The sequence below is a fragment of the Micropterus salmoides genome, unplaced genomic scaffold (assembly GCF_014851395.1).
Source record: "Micropterus salmoides isolate LMB-PRFRI ecotype aquatic unplaced genomic scaffold, ASM1485139v1 Ms_hic_scaffold_2, whole genome shotgun sequence".
Taxonomy (NCBI): Eukaryota; Metazoa; Chordata; class Actinopteri; order Centrarchiformes; family Centrarchidae; genus Micropterus; species Micropterus salmoides.
Window position 1 is genome coordinate 46162756 of NW_024041150.1, and position 26833 is coordinate 46189588.

General features: G+C 44.1%; 2 protein-coding genes across 3 annotated transcripts in view; both read left to right on the forward strand.

The window, feature by feature from the left end:
* LOC119911799 (NLR family CARD domain-containing protein 3-like) lies at positions 1 to 25371 on the forward strand. Of its 2 annotated transcripts, none has more exons than XM_038730731.1 (10): positions 1 to 156; positions 1040 to 1154; positions 1242 to 1469; positions 5141 to 5219; positions 5382 to 5610; positions 5764 to 7543; positions 7954 to 8127; positions 8418 to 8591; positions 23884 to 23930; positions 25335 to 25371. In XM_038730731.1, the coding sequence occupies exons 2-10, from the start codon at positions 1066 to 1068 to the stop codon at positions 25340 to 25342; spliced, it is 2808 nt and encodes a 935-aa protein (XP_038586659.1). In that variant the 5' UTR covers positions 1 to 156; positions 1040 to 1065; the 3' UTR covers positions 25343 to 25371. The 2 variants fall into 2 exon arrangements, with proteins under 2 accessions (XP_038586659.1, XP_038586658.1); XM_038730730.1 differs by lacking the exon at positions 25335 to 25371 and adding an exon at positions 24058 to 24923.
* The window catches only part of LOC119912008 (zinc finger protein 271-like), a 128254-nt gene that overhangs the window by 57894 nt on the left and 43527 nt on the right, over positions 1 to 26833 (forward strand). The gene's annotated exons all lie outside the window — the stretch shown is intronic.

A 26833-nucleotide genomic window follows, 5' to 3' on the forward strand; every position in this document is an offset into this window, starting at 1 on the left:
TCTGGCTGCTTCCTGTTCAAAGATCACTTCTCTGGAGGTTGTGGCGCAGATAGTTTTCTCCAGCTGAAGGTAATGTAACCTGTCAGAAATGTTTTCTCGTTAACAGGATCTGTCGTTACAGAAGATTCAGCAGACGCTTCACTTCTCCAAACTCTGGTAGGTGGTTATATATATATATTTTTATGGAAGCGCTGTCTCTCCGTGTCTTTGTTGCTGGTACTATATGCCGCTGCCAAGGGCCTCAACTGAAAGGGCCCCTGGCAGCAGAAGATTTATTATGAAGTGTAGATGTAAAGCATATAAAACTATATTACTACTCTCAGTCATATATCCCCTGCAGTAACTTACTAAAAGCAGAAAAATATTCAGATGGTTGAAGCAGCAAAACTGGAGTTTAGAAATACTCCATTACAAGTCGTAGTCGCTGTCATCGCAGGGAGCCCAGTGTAATCTCAGAACAGCCTTTTCATTGGACAGTTTATCTCTGTGGACTTTGGGCTCGTTCTCCAGGTTCAGCATTAATGTCTTTATACAACAGAGGATTGCGCAAGAAACGCAGCTGCAGCACAGGACGAGTTTATTCAAATACTTTAACATAAAATTTCCAACATCAAAGCAGAACAGAGTATAAAAATGAACACTACTTTACTGATTATTAAAGAAACTGAAGCTTCAGTCCTTCAGTAAATGTAGCTGGTCCTCCATGCATGGTGTGTGTGCTGCAGCTTCATGTCTCTATCTAGTGGACTGATAGTAGAAGTCCAGCAGCTGATGGCAGCTTCCTCTGCCTCACGCTGCTGTCTGACTGCATTCAGCTGCCACTGATATGAAACAGAAACTAGCAGCCAATCAGTGGAGGAGCAGCTGATGGCAGCTTCCTCTGCCTCACGCTGCTGTCTGACTGCATTCAGCTGCCACTGATATGAAACAGAAACTAGCAGCCAATCAGTGGAGGAGCAGCTGATCTTTTTCCAGGAGAAATGATGGAAAGGAGGATTTGAGCTGATGTGCAGATGAATGATTTGTGTTTCCTCTCCAGGTGAAAGTGGATGTGAGTTGAGCAGAATGAGTCAGTGTGAGGACAGAGAGGAGGGAGTCCCTCCTTCTAAAAGCACTCTGTGTGGGGAACATGACAGCCAGACCAAAGCTCAGAGGTGAGATGAGGATCTCTAACTGTCCAGGACTCAAATCACTCCACCATCATTATTCACTCTCAAAGCTCTGTGTGTGTTGTGTTGAAGCCCAGAGCAGCAGCAGGGACCAGACTCTGCTGGACCTGGACCTGAGCCCAGCTGTATGTCCTTCAAGAGTGACCGGTCAAATCCTCGCCATATTAATTTTAAAGGACGACAACCCTCTGCTGGACCTGGACCTGGACCTGGACCTGAGCCCAGCTGTGTGTCCTTCAACAGTGACTGGTCAATGGGTCGCCTCATTAATTTTAAAGGAGGACATGTGTCTGACAGACAGTGAGTATCTGTCAGTATTAAACAGTGTTGGCCAATCAGAGCTAAATGTTCATGTCTCCCTCCTCATGTTGCTCCCTGCTGATGTTTGTCCTCATTAAATCCAGTCTGACCAGTTGTCCTTCTAATGTCCATGTTCTCCTAGAATGATGATGAAGGTCAGAGCCAGATTAGGATTAAAGGACAGGTCCACATGTTTTCCAGTCTGTCCCTAAACAACACTGTCATGCCCATATGTCCACTGAAAGAGTTGTTGGTGGCTGGAATTGTTCCTCCTGTGCACACTGGCCCTGAAGAGATCTCTTCCTGATGGGGTTTCAATGGAAGTGATGGAGGACAGAGTCCACAGTCCTGCTTCTGTGTAGAAAGACATTGGAAAGTTCAGCTGAGGACAATATAAGGCTTCAGCAGTCTGAGTTCCACATTTACATTTACTCATTTTCCAAAGAGACTTACTGTACATTTGAGGAACAACATACAAGCATCAACAGAGCATCAAATACTGCACGAGGTCTCCAGCTGACAATATATACTAGTAAGAGCAATAATAATGCTAATAAGAGCTAATAGCACATAGAATCACAAAGAGCTTTATGGGCCAGTAGTTTTTTACACGTACGAGGAATTAGCTTTGGTGATGAGGTGCTACACGTAGACAAACATACAGTTGACATAAATAAATGTAGAAATATATAAATATGGAATAAACAAATGCAAGTTGTATAAGAATAAGAAAAGAATAGAGGAAAAATAATCCAACTGTTTGCAGATAAAGAACAACATGAGATATTTACATGTGCAATATTCCAGGTTTGTGTTGTGCAGACGCATCAGTGGGGTAAATACCCAGGGAGAGAAGTAAGAGTTAACAAAAAAGTGCCATCAATACAAGATAATTGTAAGGGGATAGAAGAAGAAGAGCACAGGCAGTGCATGTTAGAGGTTAGAGGTGTTATAAGAGGAAGTGTTCTCTGCAGAGTTTCCAGGAGCTTCTTGAAGTCAGAGAGGGACGCCCCTGCTCTGATGGCGTGTGGTAGCTCGTTCCACCATCGTGGTGTCACAGATGAGAACAGGGACTGGGATTGCTTTGTGTGAAGGGATGGCAGAGCCATTCGTTGGAGGAGCTTAGCGGCCGAGAAGGAACGTAAGTTTGTATTATGGAGTTTAGGTAGATGGTGCAGACCCAGTAGTTACTCCCTATGCAGCATTAGTGACTTGAATCTATTCTGGAGGCCCCGGGGAGCCAGTGGAGGTCACTGAGTAATGGAGGGACATGAGTCCTTTTGGGCTGATCAAAAACCAGACACGCTGCTGCATTCTGAACCATTTGTAAGGGTTTCACCGAAGAAACTGTTCCTGAGTCTGTTGGTTTTGAAGTACAGTGCTCCTTAGCGCCTACCAGAGGGGAGGAACTGGAACAGGTTGTGTCCGGGGTGAGATGGATCTGCAGTGATGTTTCCTGCCCGTTTCCTCTGGAAATGTAAAAGTCCTGAATGGAGGGCAGGTTGGCACCGATGATCTTTTCTGCAGTCCTGACTGTCCGTTGTAGTCTGCTCCTGTCCTTTTTGGTGGCAGATCCAAACCAGACAGTGATGGACCTGCAGAGGACAGACTGGATGATGGCTGTGTAGAAGTAGATCAGCAGCTCCTTAGGCAGGTTGAGCTTCCTGAGCTGGTGCAGGAAGTACATCCTCTGCTGGGCCTTCTTTATGATGGTGTCTGTTTTGGGCTCCCACTTTAGTCAAGTCAAGTCAGCTTTATTTATATAGCACATTTAAAAACAACAGGAATTGACCCAAAGTGCTTTCCAGGAACACAACACATTAAAAAACAAGTATAAACGAACAAAAGAACAAAGAGTATATAACACTGTGTATCCAACCATACTATAAAACACTAATGCACCACTACACATTAATATAAGGAATATGGAGAACTTGGTAGAGATAAAATTCAAAAACACTAAAAGGAAGTAAATTAGAACGTCAGATTAAAATGGATTAAAATAAGGGACAGAATCAGGTAAAAGCCAGAGAAAAAAGGTAGGTCTTTAAATTAGATTAGAAGTACTCAATGGTGGGGCGGGACTTGATGTTAGATGTAAGACTATTCCAAAGCTTGGGGGCAGCAACAGAAAAGGCCCGGTCACCTTTGGTTGTAAGGCGTGAGAAGGGGACTAAGAGGGGTTGTTGTGAAGATGACCTGAGCGACCTAGGCACATAATATGGAATTAGCAGATCAGTAATGAATATTGGGGCTAACCCATTAAGGGCTTTAAAAACATAATAATAGAATTTTAAAATAAATTCTGTATTTTACCGGTAACCAGTGCAAGTGAGACAAGACCGGAGTAATGTGTTGTCTATTCTTTGTTCCAGTTAAAAATCGAGCAGCTGCATTTTGAACCAATTGTAGTTGGGAAAGTGTTGAATGGGTCAGCCCCTATACAGGGAATTACAGTAGTCCAGCCATGAGGTGATAAGCACATGTACTGTTTTCAGGTCTCTATGGGATAAAAATGGCTTCAATTTGGCTATGGTTCTAAGCTGATAAAAAACTGGCTTTCACGACACTACTGATTTGCTTGTTGAAATTCAAAGAAGTATCCATAAAAACACCTAAATTCTTCACTACATTGTGCAAGTTTGTAGTCAGGGGACCAAGCAGCTAATGACCAAATAGGAATAGGATTACCTCAGCCTTTGATATCAGTCAGACAGTTTAAGAGGTTCTTCAGAGAGTAAGTGCTGTCAGGTGTAACAGGTATGTAAAACTGTGTATCATCTGTGTAACAATGATACAAAATAGCATTTGTCAAAAATAGTACCAAGAGGAATCATGTATAGTGAAAATAAGAGAGGGCCTAAAATCGAGCCTTGAGGGATACCCAACGAAGGTTAAAATCAAGGGCAACTGGACTTGGTTGAAGATACTGGAAGACGTTTCGTCCCTCATCCAAAGGACTTCTTCAGTTCTGACTGACTGGCAGGGAAACACAGCTATTTAACCTCAGTGGGGTCGTTATCCCGGGTCATTGATACCGCTGGTTCGTTAGTGTTCCTTGTTGCTGTGACGACAGTCGTTACAGTCGTTAAGACTACCTGTGGCCAAGACTGAACGACCATCGTTGGTATCTTCACCTGAGGCCAATAGGTTACGTTTGTTGAGTTTCCTGGGAAGTGATGAAAGGACAGCATTGTAAGTGGGGGATAAGTGGTGGCGTAGACCCCTTCCCCTGTTCAATGACGGCTTCTCCACCCTGCTGTAGATGCTTCCTTGACACCTCTTTCAAACCATCCATCTTCTCTGTCTAAAATGTGCACCTGGTGGTCCTCAAACGAGTGTCCTCTGTCCTTCAGATGTAAGTAGACTGCAGAGTCTTGACCTGAGGAGTTGGCCCTTCTGTGTTGAGCCATGCGTTTGTGTAGTGGTTGTTTAGTTTCCCCAATATACAGGTCTGTGCATTCCTCCTTCTCCTTCACATACATTTATATTCTCACATCTGAAGCTGCCCAGAAGAACCAGTATAACCAGTCTTCAGCTCTTGGCTTCAGTTTAACATTGTCTACACACATGTTCTGACAGTTGAGCAGCTCCAAAGTGACTGCCTTTACCTTGTGTCTCTGTCTCTGTGTGGACAGACATAATGTGAACTCTTCATGATTCCCCCACAGAGTCCACCAGGAGAGCTCAGAGGTTCCCAGTGGTCAGTCTGCCCAGCAGCATCAAACACACCTGGACTCCATATTTATGGTCTGTACATGTACAACAACTACTTTTCCATCTATTCTGTTCACAATAATCTCCACGCTGCACTTTTTAGACCAGTGGATTGTCAGTCTGTCCAACATGGATCTGATGTTTGGTTCCATGATTTGACTTTGATTGTGTCCTTCATATAATATTCTGTTCCAGCTGCTGGAGGAGAACATTGTCACTTTTGTGAAGAACGAGCTGAAGAAGATCCAGAAGGGTCTGAGTTCAGATTACCCAGAATGCTTTGAGAGTCAGAGGGAGGATGAGGAGGTGTTGGACAGTGAGGATGAAGAGCAGAGGAGGAGCAGCAGAGAGGCATTTCTGAAGATCACACTGCACTTCCTGAGGAGAATGAAGCAGGAGGAGCTGGCTGAGCATCTGCAGAGCAGTAAGAGGATTTCTCTAAAGATTTAAGCTGCTGGATAAACGGGACATTTACTGATGGCTCAACATATGGGGGGAAACATGTTTATATAAGGAAATGAAACTGTCACATGGACTTTATAAATCACTGATTGATCTGTTTTGTGTCTTCATTCAGGACTTGTTGCTCCAGTTTGTCAGCGTAAACTTAAATCTAAGCTGAAAAAGAAGTTCCAGTGTGTGTTTGAGGGGATTGCTAAAGCAGGAAACCCAACCCTTCTGAACCAGATCTACACAGAGCTCTACATCACAGAGGGAGGGACTGCAGAGGTCAATGATGAACATGAGGTCAGACAGATTGAATCAGCATCCAGGAAACCAGACAGACCAGAAACAACCATCAGACAAGAAGACATCTTTAAAGCCTCACCTGGAAGAGATGAACCAATCAGAACAGTGATGACAAAGGGAGTGGCTGGCATTGGGAAAACAGTCTTAACACAGAAGTTCACTCTGGACTGGGCTGAAGACAAAGCCAACCGGGACATACAGTTCACATTTCCATTCACTTTCAGAGAGCTGAATGTGCTGAAAGAGAAAAAGTACAGCTTGGTGGAACTTGTTCATCACTTCTTTCCTGAAACCAAAGAAGCAGGAATCTGCAGGTTTGAAGAGTTCCAGGTTGTGTTCATCTTTGACGGTCTGGATGAGTGTCGACTTCCTCTGGACTTCCACAACAATGAGGTCCTGACTGATGTTACAGAGTCCACCTCAGTGGATGTGCTGCTGACAAACCTCATCAGGGGGAACCTGCTTCCCTCTGCTCACCTCTGGATAACCACACGACCTGCAGCAGCCAATCAGATCCCTCCTGGGTGTGCTGACATGGTGACAGAGGTCAGAGGGTTCACTGACCCACAGAAGGAGGAGTACTTCAGGAAGAGATTCAGAGATGAGGAGCAGGCCAGCAGAATCATCTCCCACATCAAGACATCACGAAGCCTCCACATCATGTGCCACATCCCAGTCTTCTGCTGGATCACTGCTACAGTTCTGGAGGAGGTGTTGAAGACCAGAGAGGGAGGACAGCTGCCCAAGACCCTGACTGAGATGTACATCCACTTCCTGGTGGTTCAGTCCAAACTGAAAATCATCAAGTATGATGGAGGAGCTGAGACAGATCCACACTGGAGTCCAGAGAGCAGGAAGATGATTGAGTCTCTGGGAAAACTGGCTTTTGAGCAGCTGCAGAAAGGAAACCTGATCTTCTATGAATCAGACCTGACAGAGTGTGGCATCGATATCAGAGCAGCCTCAGTGTACTCAGGAGTGTTCACACAGATCTTTAAAGAGGAGAGTGGGCTGCATCAAGACGAGGTGTTCTGCTTCGTCCATCTGAGCGTTCAGGAGTTTCTGGCTGCTCTTCATGTCCAACTGATCTTCATCAACTCTGGTGTCAATCTGCTGGCAGAAGAACAATCAACCTCCCAGAAGTCAGAGACACAGTTCTACCAGAGAGCCGTGGACAAATCCTTACAGAGTTCAAATGGACACCTGGACTTGTTCCTGCGCTTCCTCCTGGGTCTTTCACTGCAGACCAATCAGACTCTCCTACGAGGCCTGCTGACACAGACAGGACATGGCTCAGAAGCCAATCAGGTGACGGTCAAGTACATCAAGAAGAAGATTGAAGAGACTCCCTCTGCAGAGAAAATCATCAATCTGTTCCACTGTCTGAATGAACTGAAGGAACGTTCTCTAGTGAATCAAATCCAATGGTACCTGAGTTCAGGAAGACTCTCCACATATGAACTCTCTCCTGCTCAGTGGTCAGCTCTGGTCTTCGTCTTACTGTCATCAGAAAAAGATCTGGACGTGTTTGACCTGAAGAAATACTCTGCTTCAGAGGAGGTTCTTCTGAGGCTGCTGCCAGTGGTCAAAGCCTCCAAGAAAGCTCTGTAAGTGGGATTAATTCATCAATAACTACTCTGCTATCTTTCAACTGGAGAAAAAAATAAATGTGTTTTTACTTGTTTCCTTCTTGTTGTCTCTCCAGAATGAGTCTGTGTAACCTCTGAGAGAGAAGCTGTGATCATGTGTGGCCTGTATTTGATTATCATTCAGACTCACACATTGTTCAGCACAACATATGAGCTTTGGCAGAGACGGAAAACCTTTTTCACGTTTTGATATTATGTCATTTTAATTACTGGTTGTCTGTTTATTCCTGATTCAGTCATGATTAGTTTCCACAACTCAAACGTGTTTAAATTAAAACAGCAAAGAAAAGATTATGTACGGTGTAGTGCATCACCAAAATCTCAGATTTAAAAACAAATGTTTGTCTTGTTGATTATTTACTCTCCAGACTGAGCTTCTGTAACCTCTCAGAGCAAAGCTGTGAAACTCTGTCCTCAGTTCTCAGCTCCCAGTCCTCTGGTCTGAGAGAGCTGGACCTGAGTAACAACAACCTGCAGGATTCAGGAGTAAAGCTGCTGTCTGCTGGACTGCAGAGTCCCCACTGTACACTGGAAATCCTGAGGTCAGGATTAATTAACCCACTGAACTGATGACCATCTAAAATCTGATTTACATTGGTGAATAAACAGCTACTCTGTGATTATGTCTGCTGGTATGATTTGTCAAGGACCTTTAATTAAACTTCAGCATTAGTTTCCAGACTATAATCATTTCTAATAATAATAATTTTGTTATTGAATTATGAAATGCCACACATGATTTTAAAGATGTGGCCTAAATTTGTATCTGAAACAAAAAGCACCCGCCTCTTGTCCTCAGATGGTTCCTGAGTGTTGGTTTGTGTGTTTGCAGGCTGTCAGGCTGTCTGATCACAGAGGAAGGCTGTGCTTCTCTGGCTTCCGCTCTGAGCTACAACCCCTCCCATCTGAGAGAGCTGGACCTGAGCTACAATCATCCAGGAGACTCAGGAGTGAAGCTGCTGTCTGCTGGACTGGAGGATCCACACTGGAGCCTGCACACTCTCAGGTATGAAGAGGCCTTGCTGTAGCCACAGACAGTCAGTCTGATAGAGGAGCTTATTTTCGTTAATGGTGAATATGAATGTTTTGTGAACAGTCACACACGTAGGAAGTCCTTTTCCTTTGTTTAGAACAGAAACACTGGTTGAACATAAAAGGAGATCTTTGTGTTGGAGGTCTGCAAGAAGAACACATCAGACACAGAACGGCATAGAGAATCCGGTCGAATAAAAACACCCTTTGCACACTCCTGATCATATATAAAAAAGAAACACAGTTAAAAAAGTCAAAATAAGAAACAATTTAACTACGTAGCCTACTTAACCATGGTAGAAGCACAAATATCCAAAACACCTGAGTGAATAAGCAAAATCTGACAGGCAGAATGCTTTTATTCTGAAATGCTGCATGTGGATATGTAACATTAGCCTGCAGAAAACGAAACGGAACGGGCTCACAGAGAGCTGTTATCTGTAGTAGAAACATACAAAATGACAAATGAATAACATGTTAACAACGTGTAGCTAAACGCTCCACTGCTGAAACACAGTGTGAGTTGACGCCAAACAAAATCGCAAAACACAGCCGCTGCCTGTTTAGGTTTGGCTGGGCCATTATCCCAAATTATCTGAGGTAAAACTTGCACAACTCGGCAAAGATGTGGCTCCTAACAAATGCACAACTATTCTGTGCTCTACTAGGATCCAGTTATGGTCTCCATCCAGATAAACCTCAACAGATCTGAATCCTCAGCTGGTACTCTGAACTGATGAAACATGGCCTTGATGTTTGATTCATTTTCAATAGCTTCCATGTCATGTGACCCAGGGACTTCAAACCAAAGCTGAATTGTAGCAGTACTCTGGACAAATGAGACTATTTCGCTCGTATTTTAGCGCTTTTTCTATTTTCTATTAATATTTTATTAAAAATGTGGATTTATTTTCAATAGGTTCCATGTCATGCAACCCTTACTATTACTAACAAAGTCAAACAGCTTCCCTGTAACCATAGTAACTAATCTCAGTCCTAACACACAGTGTGAGAGTGTTTGGTCAGATGTACGACTTAAGCCTGGTCCCCACCTTCACCAGCTTTTTAAACTTTGTCAAAAAATACTTCATTAACTTTAGAAGAGTTTATTCCAATACAGGACAGATAAACCCGTCCAACATCCCTGCAGGTCGGAGTATTGAGTCAACCCTGTGGTCTGCAGACAGCCTTATATATCCCCTTTTTTTAAGTTATGCATGCATAATCTGACACACAATTATGTTTCTTAAAGAATTACTACAAGAATAACATGTAGTGCAGTGCCTTTCATTAATACTTGGTTTCTTATAGTAATCTTGATCTGCTGGCTGTCTTCTACTTTCTGCTTATCATCTTTTTGACGTCTTCTATTCATCCTCTCTCTGTCGTCTTCTGTTCATCCTCTCTCTGATGTGAAAAGTTAAGCAAGAATTCCTTCAGTAAGTTCACTCGAAGCTCACACAGGCTGTAAGCATCAAAGGTTGGAAGTTGACAATCAAACCCTTAATCAGTAATTAAACATGCAGTCTTAATATCAGCAGACTGACACATCAGCAGTTCATCATGTAGTCATAACAACAGTAGATAACAGCAGACCAAAGCATGCACTTGTCACAGCAGATGTTGAACACCTGCAGCCTCTCCTGCTGTCATAAATCTACAGTAGATAACAGTTGAACAAGGCGTGCATAGTCTCGGTGTCTGCAGCCAATGCTGCCACTCAGGGATCTTAACCACAGTGAGCTTGTTTCTACAGTTCAGCACTTACAGGTAAAGACAAGACACACCTAGGTAAAAAGAAAATGACTAAGAATGATTAATAATTAATACTAATTAAGGATAAGATGATTATAAATTATGAAATAAGAATGATTTTTGATTTTTGACTGCACTTCTCCCCCTGTCTGTGTCCTAGGCATGCTGATCATGCTATTTTAACCCTAACTTGATGTCTATGAAGATTCTCAGTCATCCAGGTCATAGTTATCCAACGAAGGTTAAAATGAAGGGCAACTGGACTGAGCTCCAACCAAGTCCAGTTGCCCTTCATTTTAACCTTCGTTGGAACCCTAACTTGACTTTGTGGAATAAGCTGGTGTCTTTTGTGCTGTGTGCTAGAGACAGGACATTCCTACTGTGATGGACTATATTGATGTATGTTTTGGAACAAGATTTTCACTAATTCTGCTTCTACATTTTCCTTTGCTGCTGTTTTTGATGCTGCCTTGCTGTCTGATTCTGCTCCCAGAGCACACAAAGGAGCTATAGAGTCACACACACACACACACTCAGAGCTATAGAGTCACACACACACACACTCAGAGCTATAGAGTCACACACACACACTCAGAGCTATAGAGTCACACACACACTCAGAGCTATAGAGTCACACACACACACACACTCAGAGCTATAGAGTCACACACACACACTCAGAGCTATAGAGTCACACACACACTCAGAGCTATAGAGTCACACACACACTCAGAGCTATAGAGTCACACACACACACTCTGAGCTATAGAGTCACACACACACACTCAGAGCTATAGAGTCACACACACACACACTCAGAGCTATAGAGTCACACACACACACTCAGAGCTATAGAGTCACACACACACTCAGAGCTATAGAGTCACACACACACACTCAGAGCTATAGAGTCACACACACACACACTCAGAGCTATAGAGTCACACACACACACTCAGAGCTATAGAGTCACACACACACACACTCAGAGCTATAGAGTCACACACACACACTCAGAGCTATAGAGTCACACACACACACACACTCAGAGCTATAGAGTCACACACACACTCAGAGCTATAGAGTCACACACACACACTCAGAGCTATAGAGTCACACACACACACACTCAGAGCTATAGAGTCACACACACACACTCAGAGCTATAGAGTCACACACACACACACTCAGAGCTATAGAGTCACACACACACTCAGAGCTATAGAGTCACACACACACACTCAGAGCTATAGAGTCACACACACACACACTCAGAGCTATAGAGTCACACACACACTCAGAGCTATAGAGTCACACACACACTCAGAGCTATAGAGTCACACACACACACACTCTGAGCTATAGAGTCACACACACACACACTCTGAGCTATAGAGTCACACACACACACTCTGAGCTATAGAGTCACACACACACACTCAGAGCTATAGAGTCACACACACACACAGAGCTATAGAGTCACACACACACACTCAGAGCTATAGAGTCACACACACACTCAGAGCTATAGAGTCACACACACACACTCTGAGCTATAGTCACACACACACACTCAGAGCTATAGAGTCACACACACACACACTCAGAGCTATAGAGTCACACACACACACTCAGAGCTATAGAGTCACACACACACTCAGAGCTATAGAGTCACACACACACTCAGAGCTATAGAGTCACACACACACTCAGAGCTATAGAGTCACACACACACACACTCTGAGCTATAGAGTCACACACACACACACTCTGAGCTATAGAGTCACACACACACTCAGAGCTATAGAGTCACACACACACTCAGAGCTATAGAGTCACACACACACACACTCAGAGCTATAGAGTCACACACACACACAGAGCTATAGAGTCACACACACACACACTCAGAGCTATAGAGTCACACACACACTCAGAGCTATAGAGTCACACACACACTCTGAGCTATAGAGTCACACACACACACTCAGAGCTATAGAGTCACACACACACACTCAGAGCTATAGAGTCACACACACACTCAGAGCTATAGAGTCACACACACACACACTCAGAGCTATAGAGTCACACACACACTCAGAGCTATAGAGTCACACACACACACACAGAGCTATAGAGTCACACACACACACACTCAGAGCTATAGAGTCACACACACACTCAGAGCTATAGAGTCACACACACACTCAGAGCTATAGAGTCACACACACACACACTCAGAGCTATAGAGTCAAACACACACACAGAGCTATAGAGTCACACACACACTCAGAGCTATAGAGTCACACACACACTCAGAGCTATAGAGTCACACACACACACTCAGAGCTATAGAGTCACACACACACTCAGAGCTATAGAGTCACACACACACTCAGAGCTATAGAGTCACACACACACACTCAGAGCTATAGAGTCACACACACACACAGAGCTATAGAGTCACACACACACTCAGAGCTATAGAGTCACACACACACACTCAGAGCTATAGAGTCACACACACACTCAGAGCTATAGAGTCACACACACACACAGAGCTATAGAGTCACACACACACACACTCAGAGCTATAGAGTCACACACACACTCAGAGCTATAGAGTCACACACACACTCAGAGCTATAGAGTCACACACACACACTCAGAGCTATAGAGTCACACACACACACACTCAGAGCTATAGAGTCACACACACACACTCAGAGCTATAGAGTCACACACACACACACTCAGAGCTATAGAGTCACACACACACACTCAGAGCTATAGAGTCACACACACACTCAGAGCTATAGAGTCACACACACACACACTCAGAGCTATAGAGTCACACACACACACACTCAGAGCTATAGAGTCACACACACACACACAGAGCTATAGAGTCACACACACACACACTCAGAGCTATAGAGTCACACACACACACACTCAGAGCTATAGAGTCACACACACACACTCAGAGCTATAGAGTCACACACACACACTCAGAGCTATAGAGTCACACACACACACACAGAGCTATAGAGTCACACACACACACACAGAGCTATAGAGTCACACACACACACTCAGAGCTATAGAGTCACACACACACACTCAGAGCTATAGAGTCACACACACTCACACTCAGAGCTATAGAGTCACACACACACTCAGAGCTATAGAGTCACACACACACACTCAGAGCTATAGAGTCACACACACACACACTCAGAGCTATAGAGTCACACACACACACACTCAGAGCTATAGAGTCACACACACACACTCAGAGCTATAGAGTCACACACACACTCAGAGCTATAGAGTCACACACACACACTCAGAGCTATAGAGTCACACACACACTCAGAGCTATAGAGTCACACACACACACTCAGAGCTATAGAGTCACACACACACTCAGAGCTATAGAGTCACACACACGCTCAGAGCTATAGAGTCACACACACACTCAGAGCTATAGAGTCACACACACACTCAGAGCTATAGAGTCACACACACACACACTCAGAGCTATAGAGTCACACACACACTCAGAGCTATAGAGTCACACACACACTCAGAGCTATAGAGTCACACACACGCTCAGAGCTATAGAGTCACACACACACTCAGAGCTATAGAGTCACACTCACACTCAGAGCTATAGAGTCACACACACACTCAGAGCTATAGAGTCACACACACACTCAGAGCTATAGAGTCACACACACACTCAGAGCTATAGAGTCACACACACACACTCAGAGCTATAGAGTCACACACACACTCAGAGCTATAGAGTCACACTCACACTCAGAGCTATAGAGTCACACTCACACTCAGAGCTATAGAGTCACACACACACTCAGAGCTATAGAGTCACACACACACACTCAGAGCTATAGAGTCACACACACACTCAGAGCTATAGAGTCACACTCACACTCAGAGCTATAGAGTCACACTCACACTCAGAGCTATAGAGTCACACTCACACTCAGAGCTATAGAGTCACACACACACTCAGAGCTATAGAGTCACACTCACACTCAGAGCTATAGAGTCACACTCACACTCAGAGCTATAGAGTCACACTCACACTCAGAGCTATAGAGTCACACACACACTCAGAGCTATAGAGTCACACACACACTCAGAGCTATAGAGTCACACACACACACGCTCAGAGCTATAGAGTCACACACACACTCAGAGCTATAGAGTCACACACACACTCAGAGCTATAGAGTCACACACACACACACTCAGAGCTATAGAGTCACACACACACACTCAGAGCTATAGAGTCACACACACACACTCAGAGCTATAGAGTCACACACACACACTCAGAGCTATAGAGTCACACACACACACTCAGAGCTAGAGACTCACACACACACACACTCAGAGCTATAGACTCACACACACACACTCAGAGCTATAGAGTCACACACACACACTCAGAGCTATAGAGTCACACACACACTCAGAGCTATAGAGTCACACACACACACTCAGAGCTAGAGACTCACACACACACACTCAGAGCTATAGACTCACACACACACACACTCAGAGCTATAGAGTCACACACACACACACTCAGAGCTAGAGACTCACACACACACACACTCAGAGCTATAGACTCACACACACACACACTCAGAGCTATAGAGTCACACACACACACTCAGAGCTATAGAGTCACACACACACACTCAGAGCTATAGAGTCACACACACACACACAGAGCTATAGAGTCACACACACACACACTCAGAGCTATAGAGTCACACACACACACTCAGAGCTATAGAGTCACACACACACACTCAGAGCTATAGAGTCACACACACACACTCAGAGCTATAGAGTCACACACACACACACAGAGCTATAGAGTCACACACACACACTCAGAGCTATAGAGTCACACACACACTCAGAGCTATAGAGTCACACACACACTCAGAGCTATAGAGTCACACACACACACTCAGAGCTAGAGACTCACACACACACACTCAGAGCTATAGAGTCACACACACACACTCAGAGCTAGAGACACACACACACACTCAGAGCTATAGAGTCACACACACACACTCAGAGCTATAGAGTCACACACACACACTCAGAGCTATAGAGTCACACTCACACACACTCAGAGCTATAGAGTCACACACACACACTCAGAGCTATAGAGTCACACACACTCACACTCAGAGCTATAGAGTCACACACACACACTCAGAGCTATAGAGTCACACACACACACACTCAGAGCTATAGAGTCACACACACACTCAGAGCTATAGAGTCACACACACACACACTCAGAGCTATAGAGTCACACACACACTCAGAGCTATAGAGTCACACACACACACTCAGAGCTATAGAGTCACACACACACACACTCAGAGCTATAGAGTCACACACACACTCAGAGCTATAGAGTCACACACACACACTCAGAGCTATAGAGTCACACACACACACTCAGAGCTATAGAGTCACACACACACTCAGAGCTATAGAGTCACACACACACACACTCAGAGCTATAGAGTCACACACACACACTCAGAGCTATAGAGTCACACACACACTCAGAGCTATAGAGTCACACACACACTCAGAGCTATAGAGTCACACACACACACACTCAGAGCTATAGAGTCACACACACACTCAGAGCTATAGAGTCACACACACACACACTCAGAGCTATAGAGTCACACACACACTCAGAGCTATAGAGTCACACACACACTCAGAGCTATAGAGTCACACACACACTCAGAGCTATAGAGTCACACACTCACACTCAGAGCTATAGAGTCACACACACACTCAGAGCTATAGAGTCACACACACACACAGAGCTATAGAGTCACACACTCACACTCAGAGCTATAGAGTCACACACACACACAGAGCTATAGAGTCACACACACACTCAGAGCTATAGAGTCACACACACACTCAGAGCTATAGAGTCACACACTCACACTCAGAGCTATAGAGTCACACACACACACTCAGAGCTATAGAGTCACACACACACACTCAGAGCTATAGAGTCACACACACTCAGAGCTATAGAGTCACACACACACTCAGAGCTATAGAGTCACACACACACTCAGAGCTATAGAGTCACACACACACACTCAGAGCTATAGAGTCACACACACACTCAGAGCTATAGAGTCACACACACACTCAGAGCTATAGAGTCACACACTCACACTCAGAGCTATAGAGTCACACACACACACTCAGAGCTATAGAGTCACACACTCACACTCAGAGCTATAGAGTCACACACACACACTCAGAGCTATAGAGTCACACACACACTCAGAGCTATAGAGTCACACACACACTCAGAGCTATAGAGTCACACACACACTCAGAGCTATAGAGTCACACACACACACTCAGAGCTATAGAGTCACACACACACTCAGAGCTATAGAGTCACACACACACACACTCAGAGCTATAGAGTCACACACACACTCAGAGCTATAGAGTCACACACACACTCAGAGCTATAGAGTCACACACACACACACTCAGAGCTATAGAGTCACACACACACTCAGAGCTATAGAGTCACACACACACTCAGAGCTATAGAGTCACACACACACTCAGAGCTATAGAGTCACACACACACTCAGAGCTATAGAGTCACACACACACACAGAGCTATAGAGTCACACACACACTCAGAGCTATAGAGTCACACACACACACACTCAGAGCTATAGAGTCACACACACACTCAGAGCTATAGAGTCACACACACACTCAGAGCTATAGAGTCACACACACACACACAGAGCTATAGAGTCACACACACACACACTCAGAGCTATAGAGTCACACACACTCACACTCAGAGCTATAGAGTCACACACACACTCAGAGCTATAGAGTCACACACACACACACTCAGAGCTATAGAGTCACACACACACTCAGAGCTATAGAGTCACACACACACTCAGAGCTATAGAGTCACACACACACACAGAGCTATAGAGTCACACACACACACTCAGAGCTATAGAGTCACACACACACTCAGAGCTATAGAGTCACACACACACACACTCAGAGCTATAGAGTCACACACACACTCAGAGCTATAGAGTCACACACACACTCAGAGCTATAGAGTCACACACACACACAGAGCTATAGAGTCACACACACACTCAGAGCTATAGAGTCACACACACTCACACTCAGAGCTATAGAGTCACACACACACTCAGAGCTATAGAGTCACACACACACACTCAGAGCTATAGAGTCACACACACACACACTCAGAGCTATAGAGTCACACACACACACTCAGAGCTATAGAGTCACACACACACTCAGAGCTATAGAGTCACACACACACACTCAGAGCTATAGAGTCACACACACACACACACAGAGCTATAGAGTCACACACACACTCAGAGCTATAGAGTCACACACACACACTCAGAGCTATAGAGTCACACACACACTCAGAGCTATAGAGTCACACACACACACACAGAGCTATAGAGTCACACACACACACTCAGAGCTATAGAGTCACACACACACACACAGAGCTATAGAGTCACACACACACACACAGAGCTATAGAGTCACACACACACACACTCAGAGCTATAGAGTCACACACACACACACTCAGAGCTATAGAGTCACACACACACTCAGAGCTATAGAGTCACACACACACACACAGAGCTATAGAGTCACACACACACACTCAGAGCTATAGAGTCACACACACACACTCAGAGCTATAGAGTCACACACACACACAGAGCTATAGAGTCACACACACACACTCAGAGCTATAGAGTCACACACACACACTCAGAGCTATAGAGTCACACACACACACTCAGAGCTATAGAGTCACACACACACACACAGAGCTATAGAGTCACACACACACACACAGAGCTATAGAGTCACACACACACACACTCAGAGCTATAGAGTCACACACACACACACTCAGAGCTATAGAGTCACACACACACACTCAGAGCTATAGAGTCACACACACACACACTCAGAGCTATAGAGTCACACACACACTCAGAGCTATAGAGTCACACACACTCACACTCAGAGCTATAGAGTCACACACACACTCAGAGCTATAGAGTCACACACACTCACACTCAGAGCTATAGAGTCACACACACACTCAGAGCTATAGAGTCACACACACACACTCAGAGCTATAGAGTCACACACACTCACACTCAGAGCTATAGAGTCACACACACACACAGAGCTATAGAGTCACACACACACACACAGAGCTATAGAGTCACACACACACACTCAGAGCTATAGAGTCACACACACACACACTCAGAGCTATAGAGTCACACACACTCACACTCAGAGCTATAGAGTCACACACACACTCAGAGCTATAGAGTCACACACACACTCAGAGCTATAGAGTCACACACACACACACAGAGCTATAGAGTCACACACACACACTCAGAGCTATAGAGTCACACACACACACTCAGAGCTATAGAGTCACACACACACACACTCAGAGCTATAGAGTCACACACACACACACTGAGCTATAGAGTCACACACACACTCAGAGCTATAGAGTCACACACACACACACTCAGAGCTATAGAGTCACACACACACTCAGAGCTATAGAGTCACACACACACACTCAGAGCTATAGAGTCACACACACACACTCAGAGCTATAGAGTCACACACACACTCAGAGCTATAGAGTCACACACACACTCAGAGCTATAGAGTCACACACACACACTCAGAGCTATAGAGTCACACACACACACTCAGAGCTATAGAGTCACACACACACTCAGAGCTATAGAGTCACACACACACACTCAGAGCTATAGAGTCACACACACACTCAGAGCTATAGAGTCACACTCACACACTCAGAGCTATAGAGTCACACACACACACACACTCAGAGCTATAGAGTCACACACACACACAGAGCTATAGAGTCACACACACACACTCAGAGCTATAGAGTCACACACACACACTCAGAGCTATAGAGTCACACACACACACACAGAGCTATAGAGTCACACACACACTCAGAGCTATAGAGTCACACACACACTCAGAGCTATAGAGTCACACACACACACAGAGCTATAGAGTCACACACACACACACAGAGCTATAGAGTCACACACACACACTCAGAGCTATAGAGTCACACACACACACAGAGCTATAGAGTCACACACACACACACAGAGCTATAGAGTCACACACACACACAGAGCTATAGAGTCACACACACACACAGAGCTATAGAGTCACACACACACACAGAGCTATAGAGTCACACACACACACACAGAGCTATAGAGTCACACACACACACTCAGAGCTATAGAGTCACACACACACACACTCAGAGCTATAGAGTCACACACACACACACTCAGAGCTATAGAGTCACACACACACTCAGAGCTATAGAGTCACACACACACACAGAGCTATAGAGTCACACACACACACACAGAGCTATAGAGTCACACACACACACAGAGCTATAGAGTCACACACACACACACAGAGCTATAGAGTCACACACACACACTCAGAGCTATAGAGTCACACACACACACAGAGCTATAGAGTCACACACACACACACAGAGCTATAGAGTCACACACACACACAGAGCTATAGAGTCACACACACACACAGAGCTATAGAGTCACACACACACACAGAGCTATAGAGTCACACACACACACACAGAGCTATAGAGTCACACACACACACTCAGAGCTATAGAGTCACACACACACACTCAGAGCTATAGAGTCACACACACACTCAGAGCTATAGAGTCACACACACACACTCAGAGCTATAGAGTCACACACACACACACTCAGAGCTATAGAGTCACACACACTCACACTCAGAGCTATAGAGTCACACACACACTCAGAGCTATAGAGTCACACACACACACACAGAGCTATAGAGTCACACACACACACTCAGAGCTATAGAGTCACACACACACACACTCAGAGCTATAGAGTCACACACACACACACTCAGAGCTATAGAGTCACACACACTCACACTCAGAGCTATAGAGTCACACACACACTCAGAGCTATAGAGTCACACACACACACTCAGAGCTATAGAGTCACACACTCACACTCAGAGCTATAGAGTCACACACACACTCAGAGCTATAGAGTCACACACACACTCAGAGCTATAGAGTCACACACACACACTCAGAGCTATAGAGTCACACACACACTCAGAGCTATAGAGTCACACACACACTCAGAGCTATAGAGTCACACACACACACTCAGAGCTATAGAGTCACACACACACACTCAGAGCTATAGAGTCACACACACACTCAGAGCTATAGAGTCACACTCACACACTCAGAGCTATAGAGTCACACACACACTCAGAGCTATAGAGTCACACACACACACTCAGAGCTATAGAGTCACACACACACTCAGAGCTATAGAGTCACACTCACACACACTCAGAGCTATAGAGTCACACACACACTCAGAGCTATAGAGTCACACTCACACACACTGAGCTATAGAGTCACACACACACTCAGAGCTATAGAGTCACACACACACACTCAGAGCTATAGAGTCACACACACACTCAGAGCTATAGAGTCACACACACACACACTCAGAGCTATAGAGTCACACACACACTCAGAGCTATAGAGTCACACTCACACACACTGAGCTATAGAGTCACACACACACACTCAGAGCTATAGAGTCACACACACACTCAGAGCTATAGAGTCACACACACTCACACTCAGAGCTATAGAGTCACACACACACACACTCAGAGCTATAGAGTCACACACACACTCAGAGCTATAGAGTCACACACACACTCAGAGCTATAGAGTCACACACACACACTCAGAGCTATAGAGTCACACTCACACACTCAGAGCTATAGAGTCACACACACACTCAGAGCTATAGAGTCACACACACACACAGAGCTATAGAGTCACACACACACACTCAGAGCTATAGAGTCACACACACACTCAGAGCTATAGAGTCACACACACACTCAGAGCTATAGAGTCACACACACACTCAGAGCTATAGAGTCACACACACACACAGAGCTATAGAGTCACACACACACTCAGAGCTATAGAGTCACACACACACTCAGAGCTATAGAGTCACACTCACACACACAGAGCTATAGAGTCACACACACACTCAGAGCTATAGAGTCACACACACACTCAGAGCTATAGAGTCACACACACACACAGAGCTATAGAGTCACACACACTCAGAGCTATAGAGTCACACACACACACACTCAGAGCTATAGAGTCACACACACACTCAGAGCTATAGAGTCACACACACACTCAGAGCTATAGAGTCACACACACACACACAGAGCTATAGAGTCACACACACACACTCAGAGCTATAGAGTCACACACACACTCAGAGCTATAGAGTCACACACACACTCAGAGCTATAGAGTCACACACACACTCAGAGCTATAGAGTCACACACACACTCAGAGCTATAGAGTCACACACACACACAGAGCTATAGAGTCACACACACACGCACAGAGCTATAGAGTCACACACACACACACTCAGAGCTATAGAGTCACACACACACACTCAGAGCTATAGAGTCACACACACACACTCAGAGCTATAGAGTCACACACACACACTCAGAGCTATAGAGTCACACACACACACTCAGAGCTATAGAGTCACACACACACACACACACACTCAGAGCTATAGAGTCACACACACACACACACACACTCAGAGCTATAGAGTCACACACACACACAGAGCTATAGAGTCACACACACACTCAGAGCTATAGAGTCACACACACACACAGAGCTATAGAGTCACACACACACACACAGAGCTATAGAGTCACACACACACACACTCAGAGCTATAGAGTCACACACACACTCAGAGCTATAGAGTCACACACACACTCAGAGCTATAGAGTCACACACACACACACACTCAGAGCTATAGAGTCACACACACACTCAGAGCTATAGAGTCACACACACACACACACTCAGAGCTATAGAGTCACACACACACTCAGAGCTATAGAGTCACACACACACTCAGAGCTATAGAGTCACACACACACTCAGAGCTATAGAGTCACACACACACACTCAGAGCTATAGAGTCACACACACACACACTCAGAGCTATAGAGTCACACACACACTCAGAGCTATAGAGTCACACACACACACACACACACTCAGAGCTATAGAGTCACACACACACACACACACTCAGAGCTATAGAGTCACACACACACACAGAGCTATAGAGTCACACACACACACACACTCAGAGCTATAGAGTCACACACACACACACAGAGCTATAGAGTCACACACACACTCAGAGCTATAGAGTCACACACACACACAGAGCTATAGAGTCACACACACTCAGAGCTATAGAGTCACACACACACACTCAGAGCTATAGAGTCACACACACACTCAGAGCTATAGAGTCACACACACACTCAGAGCTATAGAGTCACACACACACACACTCACACACACAGAGCTATAGAGTCACTCACACACTCAGAGCTATAGAGTCACACACACACACACTCACACACACAGAGCTATAGAGTCACTCACACACTCAGAGCTATAGAGTCACACACACACTCAGAGCTATAGAGTCACACACACACACACACACACACAGAGCTATAGAGTCACACACACACTCAGAGCTATAGAGTCACACACACACACACACTCACACACACAGAGCTATAGAGTCACACACACACTCAGAGCTATAGAGTCACTCACACACTCAGAGCTATAGAGTCACACACACACACTCACACACACAGAGCTATAGAGTCACACACACACACTCAGAGCTATAGAGTCACACACACACACACTCAGAGCTATAGAGTCACACACACACACACTCACACACACAGAGCTATAGAGTCACACACACACACTCAGAGCTATAGAGTCACACACACACACACTCAGAGCTATAGAGTCACACACACACACACACTCAGAGCTATAGAGTCACACAGAGCTGTAGAGTTTTAACACTGTGATCCTAACTTCACACTATAAATGATGACAATGCAGACCACCATCACTGTAGTAATTAATGATAAAAATTTAGACTATAATGCTCTAAAATAATTCCCAACAAGAGGAGAGGTAAAAAGGGAAGCAGTGGATCAAACCACTGTGAGGCTGATGGGGGGGGGTTCACACATATTGTGTACATGTGTATGAGAGGAATGTAATGTCCATGTTTGATGCTGCTCTGACCCCCCTCCTCCTTTCAGGGTGGAGCCTGCTGGAGTCCGATGGTTGAGACCAGGTCTGAGGAAGTGTAAGTGTGTTTTTCATTTGATTCATGAAAACATTCAACCATCTTCAGACTGTGACATCACTCATTCAAAGTGCCAATCAGTGAACAGATGATAGATCAATAACTGCAGCTGGATTCTCTCCATCAGATTCCTGTCAACTCACAATCGACACAAACACAGTAAACAGAAGGATCAAACTGTCTGACAACAACAGGAAGGCGACACTTATGAGACAGGTTCAGTCATATCCTGATCATCCAGACAGGTTTGACTGGAGGCCTCAGCTGCTGTGTAGAGATGGTCTGACTGGTCGCTGTTACTGGGAGGTGGAGTGGAAAGGAATTGTTGATATATCAGTGAGTTACAGAGGAATCAGAAGGAGAGGAGACAGAGAAGACTGCAGGTTTGGAAGGAATGATCAGTCCTGGAGTCTGAACTGCTTTGTTGGTGATTACTCTGTCTGGCACAATAAGAGAGAAACAAAGCTCTCATCCTCCTCCTCCTCTTCCTCTTCATTAATTTCCCGCCTCTCCTCCCTCTCCTCCTCCTCCTCCTCCTCCTCTGGTAGAGTAGCAGTGTATGTGGACTGTCCTGCTGGCTCTCTGTCCTTCTACAGAGTCTCCTCTGACACACTGATCCACCTCCACACCTTCAACACCACATTCACTGAACCTCTTTATCCTGGATTTGGGTTCTGGTCTGGTTCCTCAGTGTCCCTGTGTTCTGTGCAGGAGGGGGAGTCTCCTCCTGGTAGAGAACAGATCAGCTGAGTCTGTACAGGATCACAGAAATCTTTCAGCTTCTTGTAATAAATCCATCAATGAACTTTGTACAAAGTGATTCAAAGTGATTGAACAGATTCCTCATTTCCATGTAAACTTCTTCCACTTCCAGTCCTTTAAAGATGTCAGCTCTGATCATTAAATGGTGGAAATGCCGTTGACTTGGACCTTCTGTCATGTGTTGCTTTGAATTCTGGCTCTTGTTCCAATAAAAGCAGAATGTTACTGTGAGTGTGTTTGTTGTCTTTCTCAGCTCAGGACTACTGACAGGATTCAGCTGGAAGATACAGTATATGGCCAAAGGTTTGTGGATGCCGTTGTCCAGAAAGAAATCCTGTTCCCAGTTTGTTCTTTAGTTTTTTACAGCGTAGCACGTGTTCCCTCCTTTCACATAGTGAGAAATTTATTTGAAATTGCAGTCCTCACTGTATTAGGAAGTAGGTTTTGGTCACAATGTTGTAACATTTCAAAGTAAGAGCTACTAGATTAACAGAGACTTAAACACAACACACATTAATGTTGATCCTACAGGGACCTGTGGGAACACCTTTTGGTATATACATATATTTGCATATCTCAGAGCCAAGAAGTGTATAGTACAACTTTTGACTGCCATTTGTTCTTGTGTCTTTGTACTTTAAGGTATTTAAGGAGGAAAAGGCTGCATGTAGAGAGAGTATCTTGTTGACTTTCCAGGTGTCTGTACAGAAAGAATTGATCCATCACATTTTTGACTCCATACTTCTTCTTTGGGAAGAAAATTTCTTTCTGTACAGACACCTGGAGGGACTTTTGTTTCCTTTGTTTTTTACTGTTTTAGTCTGTTTTCATTCACTGTAATCCCGAACAGTACACTCTAAGAAATAAATCCGTAAAATAACAGAAACAGGACACTTACTGTCATTTAATGGTGTATCTATAGTAAAAAAAACAGGACACTTTCTGTCATTTAATGGTGTATCTATAGTAAAAAACAGGACACTTTCTGTCATTTAATGGTGTATCTATAGTAAAAAACAGGACACTTTCTGTCATTTAATGGTGTATCTATAGTAAAAAAAACAGGACACTGTCATTTAATGGTGTATCTATAGTAAAAAAAACAGGACACTTTCTGTCATTTAATGGTTTATCTATAGTAAAAAAAAACAGGACACTTTCTGTCATTTAATGGTGTATCTATAGTAAAAAACAGGACACTTTCTGTCATTTAATGGTGTATCTATAGTAAATAAAACAGGACACTATCATTTAATGGTGTATCTATAGTAAAAAACAGGACACTTTCTGTCATTTAATGGTGTATCTATAGTAAAAAACAGGACACTTTCTGTCATTTAATGGTGTATCTATAGTAAAAAACAGGACACTGTCATTTAATGGTGTATCTATAGTAAAAAACAGGACACTTTTTGTCATTTAATGGTGTATCTATAGTAAAAAACAGGACACTGTCATTTAATGTTGTATCTATAGTAAAAAACAGGACACTGTCATTTAATGGTGTATCTATAGTAAAAAACAGGACACTTTTTGTCATTTAATGGTGTATCTATAGTAAAAAACAGGACACTTTCTGTCATTTAATGGTGTATCTATAGTAAAAAACAGGACACTGTCATTTAATGGTGTATCTATAGTACAAAACAGGACACTTTCTGTCATTTAATGGTGTATCTATAGTAAAAAAACACAAATGTTAAATAAATCTGTAAAATAACAGAAAATGGACTGGCAGCTCATTACCCAGACTTTGTCCCGTAATTTGAAAATGAAACTTTTCTGTTAATTTATGGTTTACCTACAGTAAAAATAAAACAGATGGATTAAGTCAATATACAGCAAATAGAAATGTTACTTTTCTGTTTGTTAACAGTGTATCTATAATAACTCTTTTGAAAACAATCCAAACAAATCTTGTGTGATTTAAAAATTGTTTTTTATTTACTTATAGATCTACAACAATTCCATGAAAACTAAAACATAAAGAAAAAAACACCAAAGGGAAAAGTATTATAATTTTGTCATCTCTAAATTGATGCCAGTCTGCTAATTCATGCCACATTACAACAATCACATCCACTGAATAAATTACTGGAAAATGTGCAAGGGTTTTGTCAGTGGAACAGGGATTGGGGCAG